Raw genomic sequence first — 16,198 nt, 5'->3', positions numbered from 1 at the left:
ATATTAGAGTGCAGAGTGGTATTTTCAAAAGAGCCCAAAATAGAAAAAATCTATTAGAACAATGTGAAGTACTTGGTGCTATCTCATGGGGTTCCAGAGCAATCGTGGTCCCAGGAAGCTACAGACCACACGGCTCCAATAGTGGTTTTAAGTTTAAAGAAATGCAAGCAAATAAATAAAAAAGAGTGAAATAAAAGTTGGTAGTATGCCTACTACGTTTTTTTTAGGGTTTTTTAGATACAAACTCTGTACACTAAATTCTACTTGTTATCAAAAGTGATACCTCTTTAGGTGAAGTATGTTCCATGGTTTGTGTATTATGTGATCATCCATGGCCATCAATCTGTACGGCCCATGGCCAACAACGCCTTCAACCTGGTACGGTCCTTCCCATTTATAGGCGAATTTGCCTGCTTTGCGATTCCTGGTGTTTTGGAACACCTCGTGGAGAACCAGGTCTCCTACCTCCAGGAGCCTGACTTTTACGTTTTTGTTTTAGCTCTTGGAGACTGACTATTTGTAGGCAGACAGACGTATCTTTGCACTTGCTCGTACCTCATTTAGCGTGTCCGCGCTCCTAATCATCTCTGCCTTGTTCAGTTCCCCTGTCATACATCCATACCTGTGGGTTAGAATTAGAACTTCTGATGGAATCACTGCTTCTGCGCCAAACACCAGGCTGAAGGGTGTTTGGCCTGTCGCCGTCTTTGGTGTGGTCCTGTCTGACCATAGTAGTAGTGGCAGCTCATCTGCCCACTTTCCTCCTAACTCCTGCAATATCCTTCTTAAGTTGTCCATGATGATCTTATTCCTAGATTGAGCTTGCCCATTGGACTTTGGAGTCCTGGGTGCTGACTTTTTCAGAGAGATGTTCCATCTAACACAGTATTCTTCCGCGTCATTTGACACGAATTGTGATCCGTTGTCACATATAATTTCTGATGGGATACCATACCTGCAGATGATATTACGTTTGATAAAATAAATGACTTGCTTATCTTTTACCTCTATGAATGCTTCTGCCTCTATCCATTTTGAAAAATAGTCTGTCATTGCTAGCATCCATAATCTATTTCCTAGGGCTCTAGGAAGAGGGCCAATGATGTCAATTCCCCATGTCATGAATGGCCAAGGGGAGATAATAGGATGCAAAGGTTCTGCTGGCTGATGGACCATTGGCGCTGACCACTGGCAAGCGTCACATTTCTGAGCGTATTCTGCTGAGTCTACCCTTATTGTAGGCCAGAATTAGCCTTGTCTGAGGGCTTTATTTGATAGATTCCTGCCCCCTGCATGGTTTCCACATTCGCCATTGTGGAGGGCATGCAAGTACATTGTCAATCAGTGTGAATCTGGAGGCTTTCATTTTAAAACCCCTTATCTCCTTTTGGTAATCTGGCAACTTGCCGTGCCTCAACCACTCTAGGTAAGGCATACGCCAATCCTGGTCAGCTGACTGGTCATCTGTGCTTGATAGAACTGTCGCTCCATCTTGCTGATCTTCTAGTTCTCCTTTATCTTCTTCCTCCTCTTTTTTGATTGACGGCTCGAATACATGCACGATGGGGACGCTGGCCAGATCTGTTGGCTTGAAGGTTTCCCCCAGGGTTGCTAGGGCATCAACCTCCATATTCTGGTCTTTGGGGACCTGTTTGAGGTTGCAATCTCTGAATTTCTACTTAAGCTCCTTTGCTACTTTCAGTTAAGCTATCATCTTTGAATCCCTGGCTACATATACATCATTCACATGGTTGACTATAAGTAAGGAGTCGCTGAATACCTGCAGGTTTCTGACTCCCAACTCTAGAGCTAGCTGGATTCCTAGTATCAAGGCTTTGTATTCTGTTTCATTGTTAGTTGCCTTAAATTCACAACGCACTACTTGTGCTATCAGATCTCCATGTGGAGATCGTAGGATTAGACCTACACCTGCCCCCCTTTGATTGGAGGCACCGTCAATATGCATCTGCCATACTTCTGCATCCCTATCCCCTTTGAGGGTTAAGATTTCTTTATCTACCAGATTTTGGATAGCTGGGCTTAAGTCTGAAACGAAATCCGTCAATGCCTGTGACTTTATCGCCGTTCTTGGGTCATACCTAATGTCGTACCCACTAAGGTGTACGGACCATTTTGACATTCTACCTGACAACTCAGGCTTTCTCATTATATATTTTAGCGGGTAGTTAGTCACAACATGTATGGTGTGGGACTCAAAGTAAGGGCGCAGTTTGTAAGATGCAATTATAAGTGCAAGTACCAATTTTTTTAGGGATGTGTACCTGGTCTCTACCGGTAGTAGAGACTTGCTTACGTAGTAGACTGGCCGTTGTTCCTTGTCCTGCTCCCTAACTAGGACCGCGCTTACTGCTACCTCTGTGACGGCTAGAGAAAGGAACAGTGCTTCTCCCTGTTCTGGCTTTGATAGTAATGGCGGGGTGCTGAGGTAGTGGTTCAGCTCCCTGAATGCTTGCTCATGCTCTGCGGTCCACTCGAATCTCTTGATCTTCCTTAATATGTTATAGAACAGCCTGCATTTGTCTGATGATCTCGAGATGAACCTGCTCAATGCGGCTACCTTGCCTGCTAGCCGTTGCACATCTTTTGGCTTTTCTGGCGACTCTAGCTGTAATACTGCCTTAATCTGCTCTGTGCTGGCTTCTATTCCCCTTTGAGTTACAATGTAGCTGTTAGGCCTGGAAATCCGCAGATATTTTAGGATGTTATTCCACCCTAGCCTGACCATCAGGCTGTTAGGACGTCAAACCGCCAGGGTACAAGAAGACTGGTGCCAGTTATGGAGAGGACAACGGTCAAAATATGAGGACAATATTTGACCAATTTAATGACTATATTATTGACAATATACGGATAATAATTGGAGCATTAATGGAGAAGATTTGGTAATAAAAGGCATCAATTAAGGGAGCAATAAAGCGCATTAAACTGAGCAATTAAGGAGGAATATTCAGCATTAATGTAGGAGATCCAGCAGCCGTTTAGCATGGATTATATAAAGAACACTTGAACATTATTTTCAAGACACACAACACAACGTAGCACATATAAGAGCATACAATATTCTCTCATACAATACTTAAGCTATATTACGATCATTTGTGCTAAATACTCATAGTGAAATCCTATCCTGGCTTGGTGCCCGTGGTTTTTTCCCATTTAAGGGTTTTCCGCGTACAAATCCCTTGTCTTATTATTGTTTATTTTTCTTACTTTACTTTTCTAGTTTCATACCCTGCCCTGCATACTCATAGATAAGCTCGAGCTAGTTAACCCTGCCTAGACCTACCCTGACATGACTTCGCTTTGCGCAAACTCCATACAAAATAATTGGCGCCCACCGTGGGGCATCTAGCTCTTTAAAATCTTTTTTCCTTATCTTACAAAAATCTAAATAACCTACAAAAATGGCTCAACCTACCATCGAAGAACAATTGGACACAGCCCTCCAACAACTTGCTGAGTTTGAAGGTTTGAAAGACAAGGTAGCCCAAACTAAGGCATAAATACTTCATTTAAGAGAATCTGAGTCAGCCTTGAGACAAAAATTAGAGAAAACTCAAGGAGCAGGCTCTAGATTCCAGCCAGGAACACCATTTGCATCAATCATCAAAAACATTGATTTCTCCAGCTTTGGGAGTCCAAGTGGCTCTAAATTTATCAATGTTGATGGTGATGGTGAGCTAAACAATAACAATGAAAAACATGATGAATCTGCAACAGCCATCAAGATGGCAGTAGTCCAGGAAATCTAGAAGCTAAATGAAAAATTCGAAAAGATACCTAGAGTTCCTGCCAGCTTGGAGGAAGCTGTCCCTGATAGTTATGCTGATTCGCCTTTTATAGATGAAATAACAAACGTAGATCTGCCTAAAAAATTTGTGATTCCGTCTATGAAGATTTATGATGGGACCACAAATCCACAGAATCATGTAGCTCTCTATAAATAGAAAATGTTAGTTGCATCTATCCCGGTGAGTTCGGGCAAGTCTGCATGTGTAAGGGATTTGGAACAACTCTGACCGGACCTGCTATACAATGGTACATCAACCTGCCAATTGGGAGCATCCATTCTTTTGCCAACCTGATCAACAACTTCAACCAGCAGTTTGCAAGCAGCAGGGAGTTGGAGAAGTGGTCCAGTGATCTTTATAAGATTATACAGAAGCCAGAGGAGACTCTTAGGATATTCCTCACCAGGTTCAACAAGGAGAAAGTATCTATTCCCAGGTGTGACGTTGGAACAGCAGTGGAGGCATTCAGGTAGGAGTTACTACCTCATAGTGTCTTGTACAATGAACTCACTAAGTATCCCTGCCATACCTTCGAAGATGTCCAGGCCAAGACCCTTGCATATATCGGGTTGGAAGAAGACAAAAGCTACAAATTCGGATCATCTAGTGGATCAAAAGACTATGAAAAGAGCATTAGGAAGAGAAACAAAGGAAACAATTACAGGCCTACTCCATATTCCAGGCCAGACCATTCAGAAGTCAACCTGGCATATGAGTATCAAGGTAATTAGGCTAAAGTTTTCCCACCTATTTCTGAGCATAACTTCAGTGTTGATATTGCAGGCTTGATCCAGAGACTTGACAACATGGGATCAGTAGTCAGATGGACTAGGAAGGTGGAAAATCCCAACCCTAGGAGAGACAACTCCAAGTGGTACGAATTCCACATGGACATTGGACATACAACGGATGATTGCTTCACCCTGAGAAAAGAAGTGGCCTACCTATTGAAATCCTGATATCTAAAGGACCTGATCAGGATGAAGGGCAGGAATGCAGACCAGAGCAAGGAGAACCAGGAGCAAAAGGAGGACTGCAACCTTCCTCCACCACCCCCAATCTACGAAGTAATATTCATATCTGGTGGATCGGAAATTTGTGGCCTGACCAGTTCAGCAGCAAAAAAGATAGCCAGGACGCGAAGAACTACATCACCCTGCAAACTGGATCATGTCCCATCAATCACTTTCAGTGATTGTGACCTGGTAGGAATTCCTGATGTTCATCATGATGGCCTAGTAATTTCTATGCAGATTGGAACTGCTACAGTAAGAAGGATCCTAGTAGATGGTAGCAACTCAGTAAACCTGATCATGCTTGATGTACTGAAAGCAATGAATATTGGCGAAGATCAAATCACCAAGAAGTCCAGCGTTTTTGTAGGGTTAAGTGGAGAAACAAAAAGCACATTAGGAGAAATTGATTTTTGAACCTATGTTGAAGGAGTCTCATCCTATGAGAAATTTGGAGTCCTGGACTACTTATCGTCCTACAATGAAATCTTGGGCAAGCCATGGATCTATAATGTCAAGGCTGTACCATCGACCTATCATCAATGTATCAAGGTACTAGCAGATTGGGGCATAGCCACAATCAAAGGAGAACACAAAGCAACCCAAGAATGCTATACATCGACCTTAAAGCCTTCTAAGGCGGGTAAGTCTCTTGCATAACAATTACCGTACCCTGTCAGGAGCACTTACGTGGCACCATCCAGGATGGAAAGACATCAGGTAATCATGGACCCTGAGTATCCCGACAGGTATGTTCTAGTAGGGTCTGACGCCCCAGATTGTGTCAGGCCAGAACTCGTAAAATTTCTTAAGAATAAGTCATATTGGTTTGCTTGGTCTCATTTTGATATGACTGGAATTAGTGCTGATGTAATTACACATAAACTTAACATTAATCAATCTTTCAAGCCAGTACAACAGAAAAGACGAAAATTTGCGCCTGAAAGAAATGCAATAATTAACGAGGAAGTGGAAAAAGTTCTAGATATGGGAATGATCAGGGAAGTAATGTACCCTGAATGGTTAGCTAACGTGGTTGTTGTGCATAAAACGAATGGTAAATGGATAGCTTGCGTAGATTACACTGACCTAAATAAAGCCTGCCCTAAAGATCCATTTCCCCTGCCACATATTGATGCCATGGTGGATACCACAGCAGGACATGAGATAGTGACATTCATGGATGCCTCCATTGGATTGAATCAAATAAAAATGCACCCTGCTGACCAGGAAAGTACTGCATTCATTAAAGACCGGGGCATATACTGTTACACAGCCATGCCTTTCAGCCTGAAGAATGCAGGGGAAACGTACCAACGCCTGGTCAACATGATGTTCAAGGATCAAATAGGTGATATCATGGAAGTCTATATAGACGACATGGTAGTAAAATCTAAGAATGCAGAAGATCATGTGAAGCACTTGGAAATAGCATTTCAAATATTGGAAAAATACAACATGAAACTCAACCCTGCAAAGTGCCACTTCGGAGTTTCTGCAGATAAGTTCCTTGGATACATGGTGACAAAAAGAGGCATAGAGGCTAGCCCTGAACAGATAAAAGCTATCCTGGAACTTCAGTCACCCAAGTCTGTCAAGGATATTTATAAATTGACAAGCCGGGTAGCTGCCCTGAACCGGTTCATATCAAGATCCTCTGAAAGGAGTAAAACATTTAAAACCTGCTCAGAAAGAATAAACAGTTCCATTGGACACCTAAGCATGAAGCAGCCTTTTAGGACTTAAAATCGTACCTGCCATCTCCACCTTTACTGGTAAAACCAGAGAAAGGAGAACCCCTGTCAGTATATTTATCTGTCACTGACACAGCAGTGAGTGCAGTCCTGGTAAAGGAATAAGAAGGCCAGAAGCATCCTGTCTATTATGTAAGTAAAAGCCTGTTAGATGCTGAAATGAGGTATGGCTTACTTGAAAGATATGTTTTAGCTTTAATTATGTCATGTGCTAAGCTGCGTCCTTATTTTGAGTGCCATCCTATCATAGTCAGGACCAACTTACCCATAAATCTGTCCTACGCAAGCCTTAATTGTCAGGTAGGATGGCCAAGTGGTCAGTTTAGCTCAGTACATATGATATTACCTTTAAACCCAGGACAACGATTAAATCGCAGGCCTTAGCAGACTTTGTGGCTGATAGGGCTGTCATGTACCTATCAAAAATAAACTAACTAAACTAACTATATAGCTAGGGAAGTCAGGTCGATCTCCTCGGGGAGGCAAGATATCTGTAGAAGTCCGTCTATTTGCTCACAAATGGGGGGGGGGTTGTTTAAATTGGTTTTCTATACTAAAATCTTAAAGGAAAGAGAAGCAGAGACAAGAGCAGTAAAGACAAGAAAATAGAATTAAACTATTAAATAGAGAAGGGTCATGTCAGGATTTTGGTTCACTACGGTAGTCCAGTGACTCAACTGTAAACAACTTAGACAAATTAATGCGAGATGGACATGGAAAGGTCCTTCCGGTCCACTTTCTACCCTAAACTTCCACTAACTTAACTTCTGTCCTCATCAGGGTAGTCTACTGTTCATAGCAGGCCTATTTAGTCCAATCTTCCGATCCAGGATTAAATTTAGCCAGATTAAAAGGGTGACTCAAAAGCGTGAACTCAACTAAGTCGGTAAAATACAGTTAAATTGTTATGGTGACAGAATCTCACAATTAATTCATCTAAACTATTTACTACATCGTCACATTTCTACCGTAGATCCCCTAATCCCAACATGAATTAGATTTAGCTACTCATATCGCTATTTATACTATAAAAATTAACAGCAGATAAATGACCAGCATTCAACATATTAAAACGATAATTAAATTGCATAAAAGTGAATTAGGGCAGAAATTAAATGAAGTAAAACAGGTAATTAAAGCAAATGAAATAAAGATTATTATTAAGGAAGGAGAAAGAGATTACAATCGTGCGAATCCGGCGTAAAGAACACACAAATCCAACCGAGAAAACCCCGAAAATAAAGTTACAATGAAGGAGAAAGTAACGCAGTCTTTTTTTATTTTTGAAGATGAATAAAATGATAGCTTAAAATCTGATCCCTAATGACCTAGTTAACGTAAGTTTAAATAGGAAATAAACTAAGTCCAAAAGCTAAAACAAGCTTACGGGCTAATTAAAGCCCACGCCAGACCAAGCCACTCGATCGAGTAGAATAAATCAACTCGATCGAGCAAAACTCCAGAAAATCTACTCGATCGAGTAGAATAGTTACTCGATCGAGTAACCTCTCTTTTCAGCACTTCTTGATCGAGTAAATAACTACTCGATCGATCAACCCAAGCTATAAAAACCATTCGATCGAGTCATAAAACCACTCGATCGAATGTTCTTCCTTCCAATCAGCTTAGACTCGTGCCCGACTGCCTCGTAAACCGTGCCTTCACGCATCCCAATGCAGTATCTCACTCTGGAAAATCCCGTCTCCTCAAAATGCATGCAAAAAGGACGAAAAATGGTACGATTCCACTACTTTCGCGTTCATTTCTACAAAACGAACCAAAGTAGCCAATTCGGGATACTATATAAACAGTACAAAAATGCATGGAAATACGTGCTAAAATAGGCTAAAAAGACTATACATTATGCACGTATCAAATCTCCCCAAACCGAACCTTTACTCGTCCTCGAGTAAAATAAAATGCAACTAATGGAACGGAAATGATAACTCAGAGCTAGCTTAACTTGTCTACTTGAACCAGTTTAATGCAATAAAAACTAACAGTTATAGCTAAGCACTCAATACACAAACGAGTTATAAGCTGTTTAGAAATACAGCTGACCTATCGACCTTGTAAGACCAACAAAATCGGACTCTCACATGGTCACTCTTCTCTCATGAAGCAAAGGGTGAAAGTATATGTATAAGAGAGAAAGAGAAAACAGTCACTCACCTAGACTGCGACCTACATAACATGCATACAACAAAAATGATAGACAATTCAAGTACTAATGCACACACTCCAAGCAATAATGTCCGTCACAGCCGAGGGCTTACAAATAATATGGGAATAGTGAGGTTCAGGTGAGAAAAGGCAGAACAAGTTATGGTAATGTGGAGGTAAAAGCGTCTAGCTAGTTCCTAACAGGACCATATAAAACCATCCGAATCTCAACTGACTGAAAAATAAAGTACAAGTGCCCTTCATTTGGCACACATCTCACTAAAATCATACACAATCTCCTCAAAAATATGGAATAAGAATAGAGGAGTTAGACGGTCACAAACTTTCCTTTTTTAACACCGTCTAAATGAATCAAATGATATAAATCAAACTTTTCAAACTTCTTTTTTTTTTCTTTTTCATCACTGTACAACGTGATTTTTGTTTTTTTTTTTCATTTTTTTTTCTTTTTCTTTCTTTTTCACGTTTTTCACTCTTTTTTTTCTTTCTTTTTCTCCTTCCTCTATTTACACCAACTCCATACAAAAAGATACGGGCCAAACTGCAGACGGAAAGTCATACCACAGAAGACATACTAAACTAGCTTGACTAGGAAGGCTCAGTTTGGGATGTAGCTAATGGGTCAAAAAGGCAAGTTTTGGCTTATGTGGAGCTAAATGGGTGAAAAATATAAGGAAAAGGGGAAATTTGCAAGCACCTCCCTGCACGTGACACCAGCCACAAACCCGAATATGTGCATTTGACAAGAAATTGAATGTCATAAAAGTGCAAAAATGATGAACATGCTATGCAAGGAGTACTACTCTCAATTCCTAATGAACTGGTCATGAATGTCACCAGTTATGGGCTCTAAACCTCAGAATTTATGGAGTAGTTTGCCAATTTATCAGGTCAAGTCTACACAGTCAACTATATTTGAACAAAAACTCGTAGTCTATGCGTATGACAAAGCTAATAACTATCAACAAAAGTGCAAGGCTCAAGTAAAAATGACAATTTATAGTGCAGTTTCATCACGGAAATCTACCGTTCCGACTCAACCTATATGCAAAAATAAACGTGAATATTTTTTTGAATTTTTGAAGTTTTCTAATTTTTTTGATTTTTTGATTTTTATGAAATAAATAAACAATGCAAGCTGAAATAAATAAACGTGAATGCAAACCAAATGCAAATGCAGACTCAAAAGGATGAAATACCCTCCCCAAACCAAAACGGACAACGCCCTCGTTGTCCTCCAGGCCAGCATACACCAGCAGATCTATACATGGGAACGGGAATATACAACCAATAAAGAATAAAAAGAATAAAATAAAAAGGAGACAAAAATAAAAGAGTGAGATATACATACAAAACACGAACTTCCCCAAACCAGCCAGAAAACTGGGGAAGTGAGTAGACCAGTAGTTACTCATCAACCTCCTCGTCGCTGTCGCGCACGTCCTCCACCCTCATTGTGAAGTCCGGGTCTACCTTCCGCTCTCTCCTCCTCCTCTGCTCAGCTCGAGCTCTCTCCGCTGCTGCCGCCGTGTCCTCGTCCTCCTTCTCCTCCTCCTCAGCAGACTCCGGGTACCCCTCAGCTGGGTACCGGTAAAAGGAAGGGTGTGGCCAACCCTCTGGGATCGGACGGTGTAGACTCAAGTGATACTCGTATAAAGGGAACAAAGTCAAAGCTAAGTCCCGCTCCATACGAGCCTGTCTCTCTTCAATCTCAACTAACAAACCGTCACGATGCCCTTGGTCCATGACCGAGGACGCCTCAAAGGGTGGTGGAGGTACAAAATTAGCCGGTAGGACCGGCTATGCCTGTGTATGGGTCTGGTCGGCAGGTGCGGGAGTAGGAGTAGGGATCGGGATGGGTGTAGAAGTGGCTGTGGAAGGCTGGCCGCTCCCAGAAGGTGTGGACCCCTCTCCAGTCTCAAGTCTACGCCATTTCTTAGCGGCGGGTAAAGTAGTGGGTGGTCGGACCTGGAGGTGGTAGTCAGGCAGTGGTGGAAGTCGGGCGCCCCGTGCGACAGTAGGCAAAGGGGCTAGACGAGGGAGAGTGTCACAAGGTAGGTCCACAGACAAGGAACCGTCTATCTTCCATGTCTGGTAGTTTGTGGTCAGCCCATGCTGAGAATGCATGGCATCTAGACTCAAATACCTCTCTCTTCGGAGGTACGGTAAGTCACGAGGCCAGACGGGGAAAAGGGAACGGGCAAGAATGGTGGCCATGACACCGCAGGCAATAGATCCCGTGACCTTCACCCCCTGGGCTTAGAAGTACTGGGCGGTCACATAGGCGATGTTGAGGGTTAAAGGACCCTCGCAGTCAATGTTCAGGTAACCGCCTAAGATGGAGAGCTCGTTGTTGTTGATGTTGTTTGGCTCCTTTCGGCCAAAAATGGTGCTCCCCATCAATCTAAGAAAGTAACGGGCAGGGGGAAGGTGGACCTGTGCGAGCTTTTGCTCGGGAAAAGTGGTCTGGGCCAAGGTCCGCCAAAAGCTAACGAATGACCCTCCTAGGGGCGGTAGCGTCGCCCGTAGAGGAAAGTCCAAGTCTGCTACCAAACTCCTCCAAAGTCATCGAAAAAGTTCGGTTGAACAACCGGAAAGACACAGAAGAACTAGTGGGGGCAGCGATGTGTGCCCCGGAGGAGAAGGTGAAGGAGCTGAGGAACTCAAGACTCAGCTCCGGAAAGGTACGACCACTTATAGTAATGAGTCCGGCCATCCCCGTGCCCCGTAAAAGCTCATAAACTGACTCGTAGATGCCGAGTCTCTCAAGTGTCGGTTTATCTAAGAACCGGGTAGGTAAAAACTCACAGCCAAGGAGGTTATAAAACCTCTTACGATGCACACCGTTAACGAAAATTACCTGCGGGTAGTCGGGGTGAGAGTCGAGGGAGTTGTCCCCTCGGACAGTGATCGTGCCAGAAGGAGCAGCAGAAGTAGAGGTAGCAGGAGCTGGTGTAGCACGAACACGTCCACGACCTCGGCCCCGTCCTCTAGAACCCAAAGTAGAAGCCCGTGTGAGGAACTAGAGCTGCTCTAAAGGCAGCTGCAGTTGCAAGTGAGTCCGTCGTGGTGGAAGTAGAAGTTGTGGCTGCTGTGACCACCACTGAAGAAGAAGGACTAGCAGCAGTGCTAGCAGTGGTGGTGGCTGTGACTAGGGTAGCAGCTGAAACAGAGCTAGCAGCTGTGCTAGCTGGCGTAAAAACAGTACCGGCAGCTGAAACTAAGAATACGGAAGTGCTGGCCGGTGCAGAGACGGTAGTAACAGCAGGGACTACCGTCTCAGACAGAGACAAATACGGACTGGCAGAATAGCTCGACGAAAGCATCGAGCTAGAATCCATCTTGATGAGAATGAACCTACAAACTGCAATTAATCTTCAAACAACAAGCAAAAATGGCGATTTTTTTTATCGAAAAACCGCAAACCCTAAAATCCCCAATAGACCGAGTAAAATAGCGAAAATCAGAGGAAAAGTAGAGGGCTTTTGACGATTAACTAGCAGGTAACAAAATGTAGGTGACAGATTTGGCAAATGGGCAAGAAATATGGAGGAATTTGGGGTGTTTTTTGATTGCAAAATGTGAAGGGGGTCGAAAAAATAGGGGTGAAATGAAATAAGAAACAAAAATAAGGAAGTTAAAGAAAACTCCCTGCGTGTCTTTTGCAATTTCACTCGATCGAGTGGTTTAGAAATACTCGATCGAGGACTTCATGAATCCATCTACTCGATCGAGTAGAAATTTACTCGATCGAGAACTCCCCATTTCTGCTTTACTCGATCGACTAAAATAGAATCACTCGATCGAGTACAAAAAGTACTCGATCGAGCTCTTTTTCTCGTGTAAGCTCTTGAATTCGCCATTCTTCCTTTGAATTTGCGTAAAATTCCCCAAACCTGCATAAAAACACTCGCAAAAATATGCCAAAATACCAAATATCAAAAGTAACAGTCTATAGTCTCTAATCTACGCTAAAAATTGTCTAAATTCTAATTGTCCTAATTAAAAGCAATAAATAAAATCCAACGGAAAATTTAAAAATTGTTTATACAAGTTGGTACACGGGGTATTTCCCCGCTCATTTCCCAAGGCAATTCAGTAGCCCCTCGAAGGGCTCCTGACTGGAGGACGTCACCTCAGCAACATTGATCGTCCTCTTCAGCTTCCATGAGCTTGAACTTGATTCATTAGGAGGAGAATAGTTGACATCTACATATGCGCGAACTTTTCTCATCCTTGCTCCTTTCTCACCGGCTTTAACACTGTCACTCCCACCTTGACTGACATTAATTGCACAATGCTCTTTGACAGCTCCTGCATTATTTTCATCTGTACCTGCAGCAAGGAAAACAGACGAACTTTCCTCCTTTTTGCTCTCAACCTAAGGCGGAAGGGTCACAATAGCAGCAAAATGCTCCAAATTTTCATTTGGAGTGTCAATAATAGGGTCAATAGAAGAGAGGGCATTGCAAGGCTGAGCTTGCATGGGAGCCCTTCGGAACTTAGATTGATGGAATATCAGTTCCTCGTCCCCAACCTGAAAAGTCAATGTCTTTCCCCCGACATCTATTACTGCTCGGGCAGTAAATAAAAATGGTCTCCCTAAAATAATGGAGGTATGTGCATCTTCGGGGATGTCAAGTACAACGAAGTCAACGGGAATAAAGAACCTCCCGATCTTAACAGGTATGTCTTCTATTACACCTAGTGGCCGTGATATGCTACGGCCGGCCATCTGAACAATCATATTTGTGCAGTTAAATTTTGTTAAACCAAGTCTCTTGGCCAGAGACAGCGGTAAGACACTCACGCTAGCGCCAAGATCGCATAACGCATTATCAATCAAATGGGTACCAATATGACACGGAATTGAGAAACTACCCGAGTCTGACTGTTTGGGAGGTAACTTATTCTGAACTAGGGTCGTCCCTACCTCGGTCAAAGCTACCATCTCATGGTCGTTAATATGCCTCTTACGCGTTAAAATTTCTTTCATGAATTTAAGGTAAGAGGGTACCTGTGTCAGCAGTTCGGCGAATGGCACAGTGACCTGCAAGCTTCTCAGGATTTCGGCAAATTTGCCGAATTGTTTATTAGCTTTAGTACTTTGCAACCGCCTCGGGAAGGGAACCGTGATGGGTATCTCGAGTCCCTTGTTCCTCTCTTCCAATGTGTCAGCCGGATCAAGCTCCATATCCTTCGGACGCTTCTTTCCTCTCGAACGAGGTCTTTCAGGTGATTTCTCACTCGATCGAGCACTAGCAGGCTCTCGATCAAGCTGTTTCTTATCCATACTACTCGATCGACCAAAAATCCCATTCGATCGAGTAGTTTCTTCAACAGATTCACTCGATCGAGCAGAAATTTCACTCAATCGAGTAGAAATTCCACTCGATGGAGTACTTTCTTCGGCAATTTTACTCGATCGACCCCCAGAAACTAGTCGATCGAGTACTTTCTTGGCCGTCAGCTCATTTCCTTTGGCAGAACACTGTTCATCAGCCATGTTTTCCTTCCTCGTGTCTGATTTCAACACTTTCGGTCCCTCATATGAACGACCGCTTCTCAAATTGATTAAATTTACCGTCTCATGTGGATTTTTCTCAGTTTGTGACGGTAAATGACCCTGCTTCCTTGTAAACTGGTTCGCGGCTAACTGGGCAACTTGAGTTTCAAGTGCCTTGATTGATGCATCTTTCTGTTGATCACTCAACTGCCACTGCTTTGTAAAAGATTGCAACATCGTCTTTAGCTCACCTATCTCACTCACCCCTCCGGAAGATGATGCACCGTGATTGGGAGAAGGAAAGGAAGGAGGCTTCTGAAAGACTTGTTGATTCTTATGTGGAGGAACATATGGCTGCTGCTGGTGCGGAGGAGGGGTAGGATTGAGCACATTTTGACTTGTCCACCTCAAATTGGGATGGACTGCCCCTTGGTTGTTGTTATAGGAACTCCCTCCTTGCCTATATTGTTGAAAGGCAAGGACTTGTTCCTTCTCAGTAAGACAGCCAACAGCAGTGTGACCGTTATTGCTCCCACACCTCTCACATGTGATGGTCTCCCATCTAGTAAGCAAATGGACCGTCTGAGGCTCCCCAGTAGCATGTAACTCCAACTTGTCGAATCTAGCATTCATGGCTTCCAGCTGAGCCACAACTTGCTTATCAACTGCATGAACTGTTCTAATACCATCCCTCGGGTTTCCATACTCAGCACTGTGATTCACCATCTCTTCAATAAGGGCCCATCCCTTATCATCGTCAGTGTTCTCTTGGAATCTCCCATTAGATGACGCATCAAGTATGGCTCTGTGATCATCGTACAACCCATTGTAGAACTGGTTAGACAGAAACCATGGGTCAAAACCATGGTGAGGAAGAGAACTCACTAACTTCTTGAAACGGGACCATGCTTCATATAAAGTTTCATCAGGTGCCTGCTTGAAACTTGTGATCTTTGCTCTCGGCTGATTGGTGCGCTGTGGAGGGAAATATCTCTTGTAAAAAGCAAGAGCAAGGGTCTCCTAGTTAGTAACCCCTACGGCCGTTCGGTCCAGATCAATCAGCCACTCCCTGGCTGAGTCGGTCAAAGAAAAAGGAAACAGAACCTCCTTAATATTGTCTTGAGTTACCCCCTTTGTAGCGGGGATAGTAGAACAGTAGTCTGTAAAGACCTCCATGTGCTTCCTCGGGTCTTCACCTGCCACACCTCTATAGATATTTCTCTCCACCAGATTGATATAGGAAGGACGGATGTCGAATGTATTCCCATCCTCAGTCTGGAGATTGAAACCCTTTGGAATTGAGGCTGCTTTAGGCTCCGAGTGACTAGCAATGTTCGGCATCTTTACTGGTTGATCGGCAGAAATAGGAATGTCTTCTACTAAAGACTGGTCTTCTGCGAAAAGAAAATGCCGAAGCTCTGGTTCGAAAGTACTTAAGGCTTCCTTTCGTGATTCTCTTTGCAGGCGGAGTCTATGCCTAAATAGTCTCTCTGGCTCTGAATCAGCTGCAACTAACTCAAACCTATCTGACCTGGGCATAAACAACACTGAAAGAAAATAAATAAGAACTGCCTCAAGGAATAAAAATTCCCTGAGACGGATAAAATAAACGAAACAAAGACAGATAGGGAAATTGCCTCCCCGGCAACGGCGCCAAAATTTGACAGGGCTGTCGTAAACCTATCAAAAATAAACTAACTAAACTAACTATATAGCTAGGGAAGTCAGGTCGATCTCCTCAGGGAGGCAAGATATCTGTAGAAGTCCGTCTATTTGGTCACAAATGGGGGGTTGTTTAAATTGGTTTTCTACACTAAAAGCTTAAAGGAAAGAGAAGCAGAGACAAGAGCAGTAAAGGCAAAAAATAGAATTAAACTATTAAATAGAGAAGGGTCATGTCAGGATTTCGGTTCACTACGGTAGTCCAGT

The 16,198-nt window shown here is 43.1% G+C and overlaps 1 protein-coding gene and 1 non-coding gene across 2 annotated transcripts; one reads left to right on the top strand and one right to left on the bottom strand.

Moving 5' to 3' along the window:
- Positions 1-513: 513 nt before the first annotated feature.
- LOC141649544 (uncharacterized) lies at positions 514-12,104 on the bottom strand. The gene is made up of 8 exons (XM_074458231.1): positions 11,761-12,104; positions 6,580-6,669; positions 2,283-2,696; positions 1,976-2,099; positions 1,781-1,861; positions 1,305-1,648; positions 728-955; positions 514-622 (listed from the first exon to the last, which is right to left on the bottom strand). Exons 1-8 carry the CDS (start codon positions 12,102-12,104, stop codon positions 514-516), a joined length of 1,734 nt encoding a protein of 577 aa, XP_074314332.1.
- A 3,025-nt stretch (positions 12,105-15,129) lies between these two features.
- LOC141650154 (small nucleolar RNA R71) lies at positions 15,130-15,234 on the top strand. Its single transcript, XR_012546207.1, has one exon. It is a non-coding gene; the product is annotated as a small nucleolar RNA R71 (small nucleolar RNA).
- Positions 15,235-16,198: the final 964 nt, after the last annotated feature.

Source organism: Silene latifolia, chromosome 3, assembly GCF_048544455.1.
Source record: "Silene latifolia isolate original U9 population chromosome 3, ASM4854445v1, whole genome shotgun sequence".
NCBI lineage: Eukaryota > Viridiplantae > Streptophyta > Magnoliopsida > Caryophyllales > Caryophyllaceae > Silene > Silene latifolia.
The sequence above is the reverse complement of the archived record's forward strand: the minus strand, read 5'-3'. Positions and strand labels throughout refer to the sequence as shown.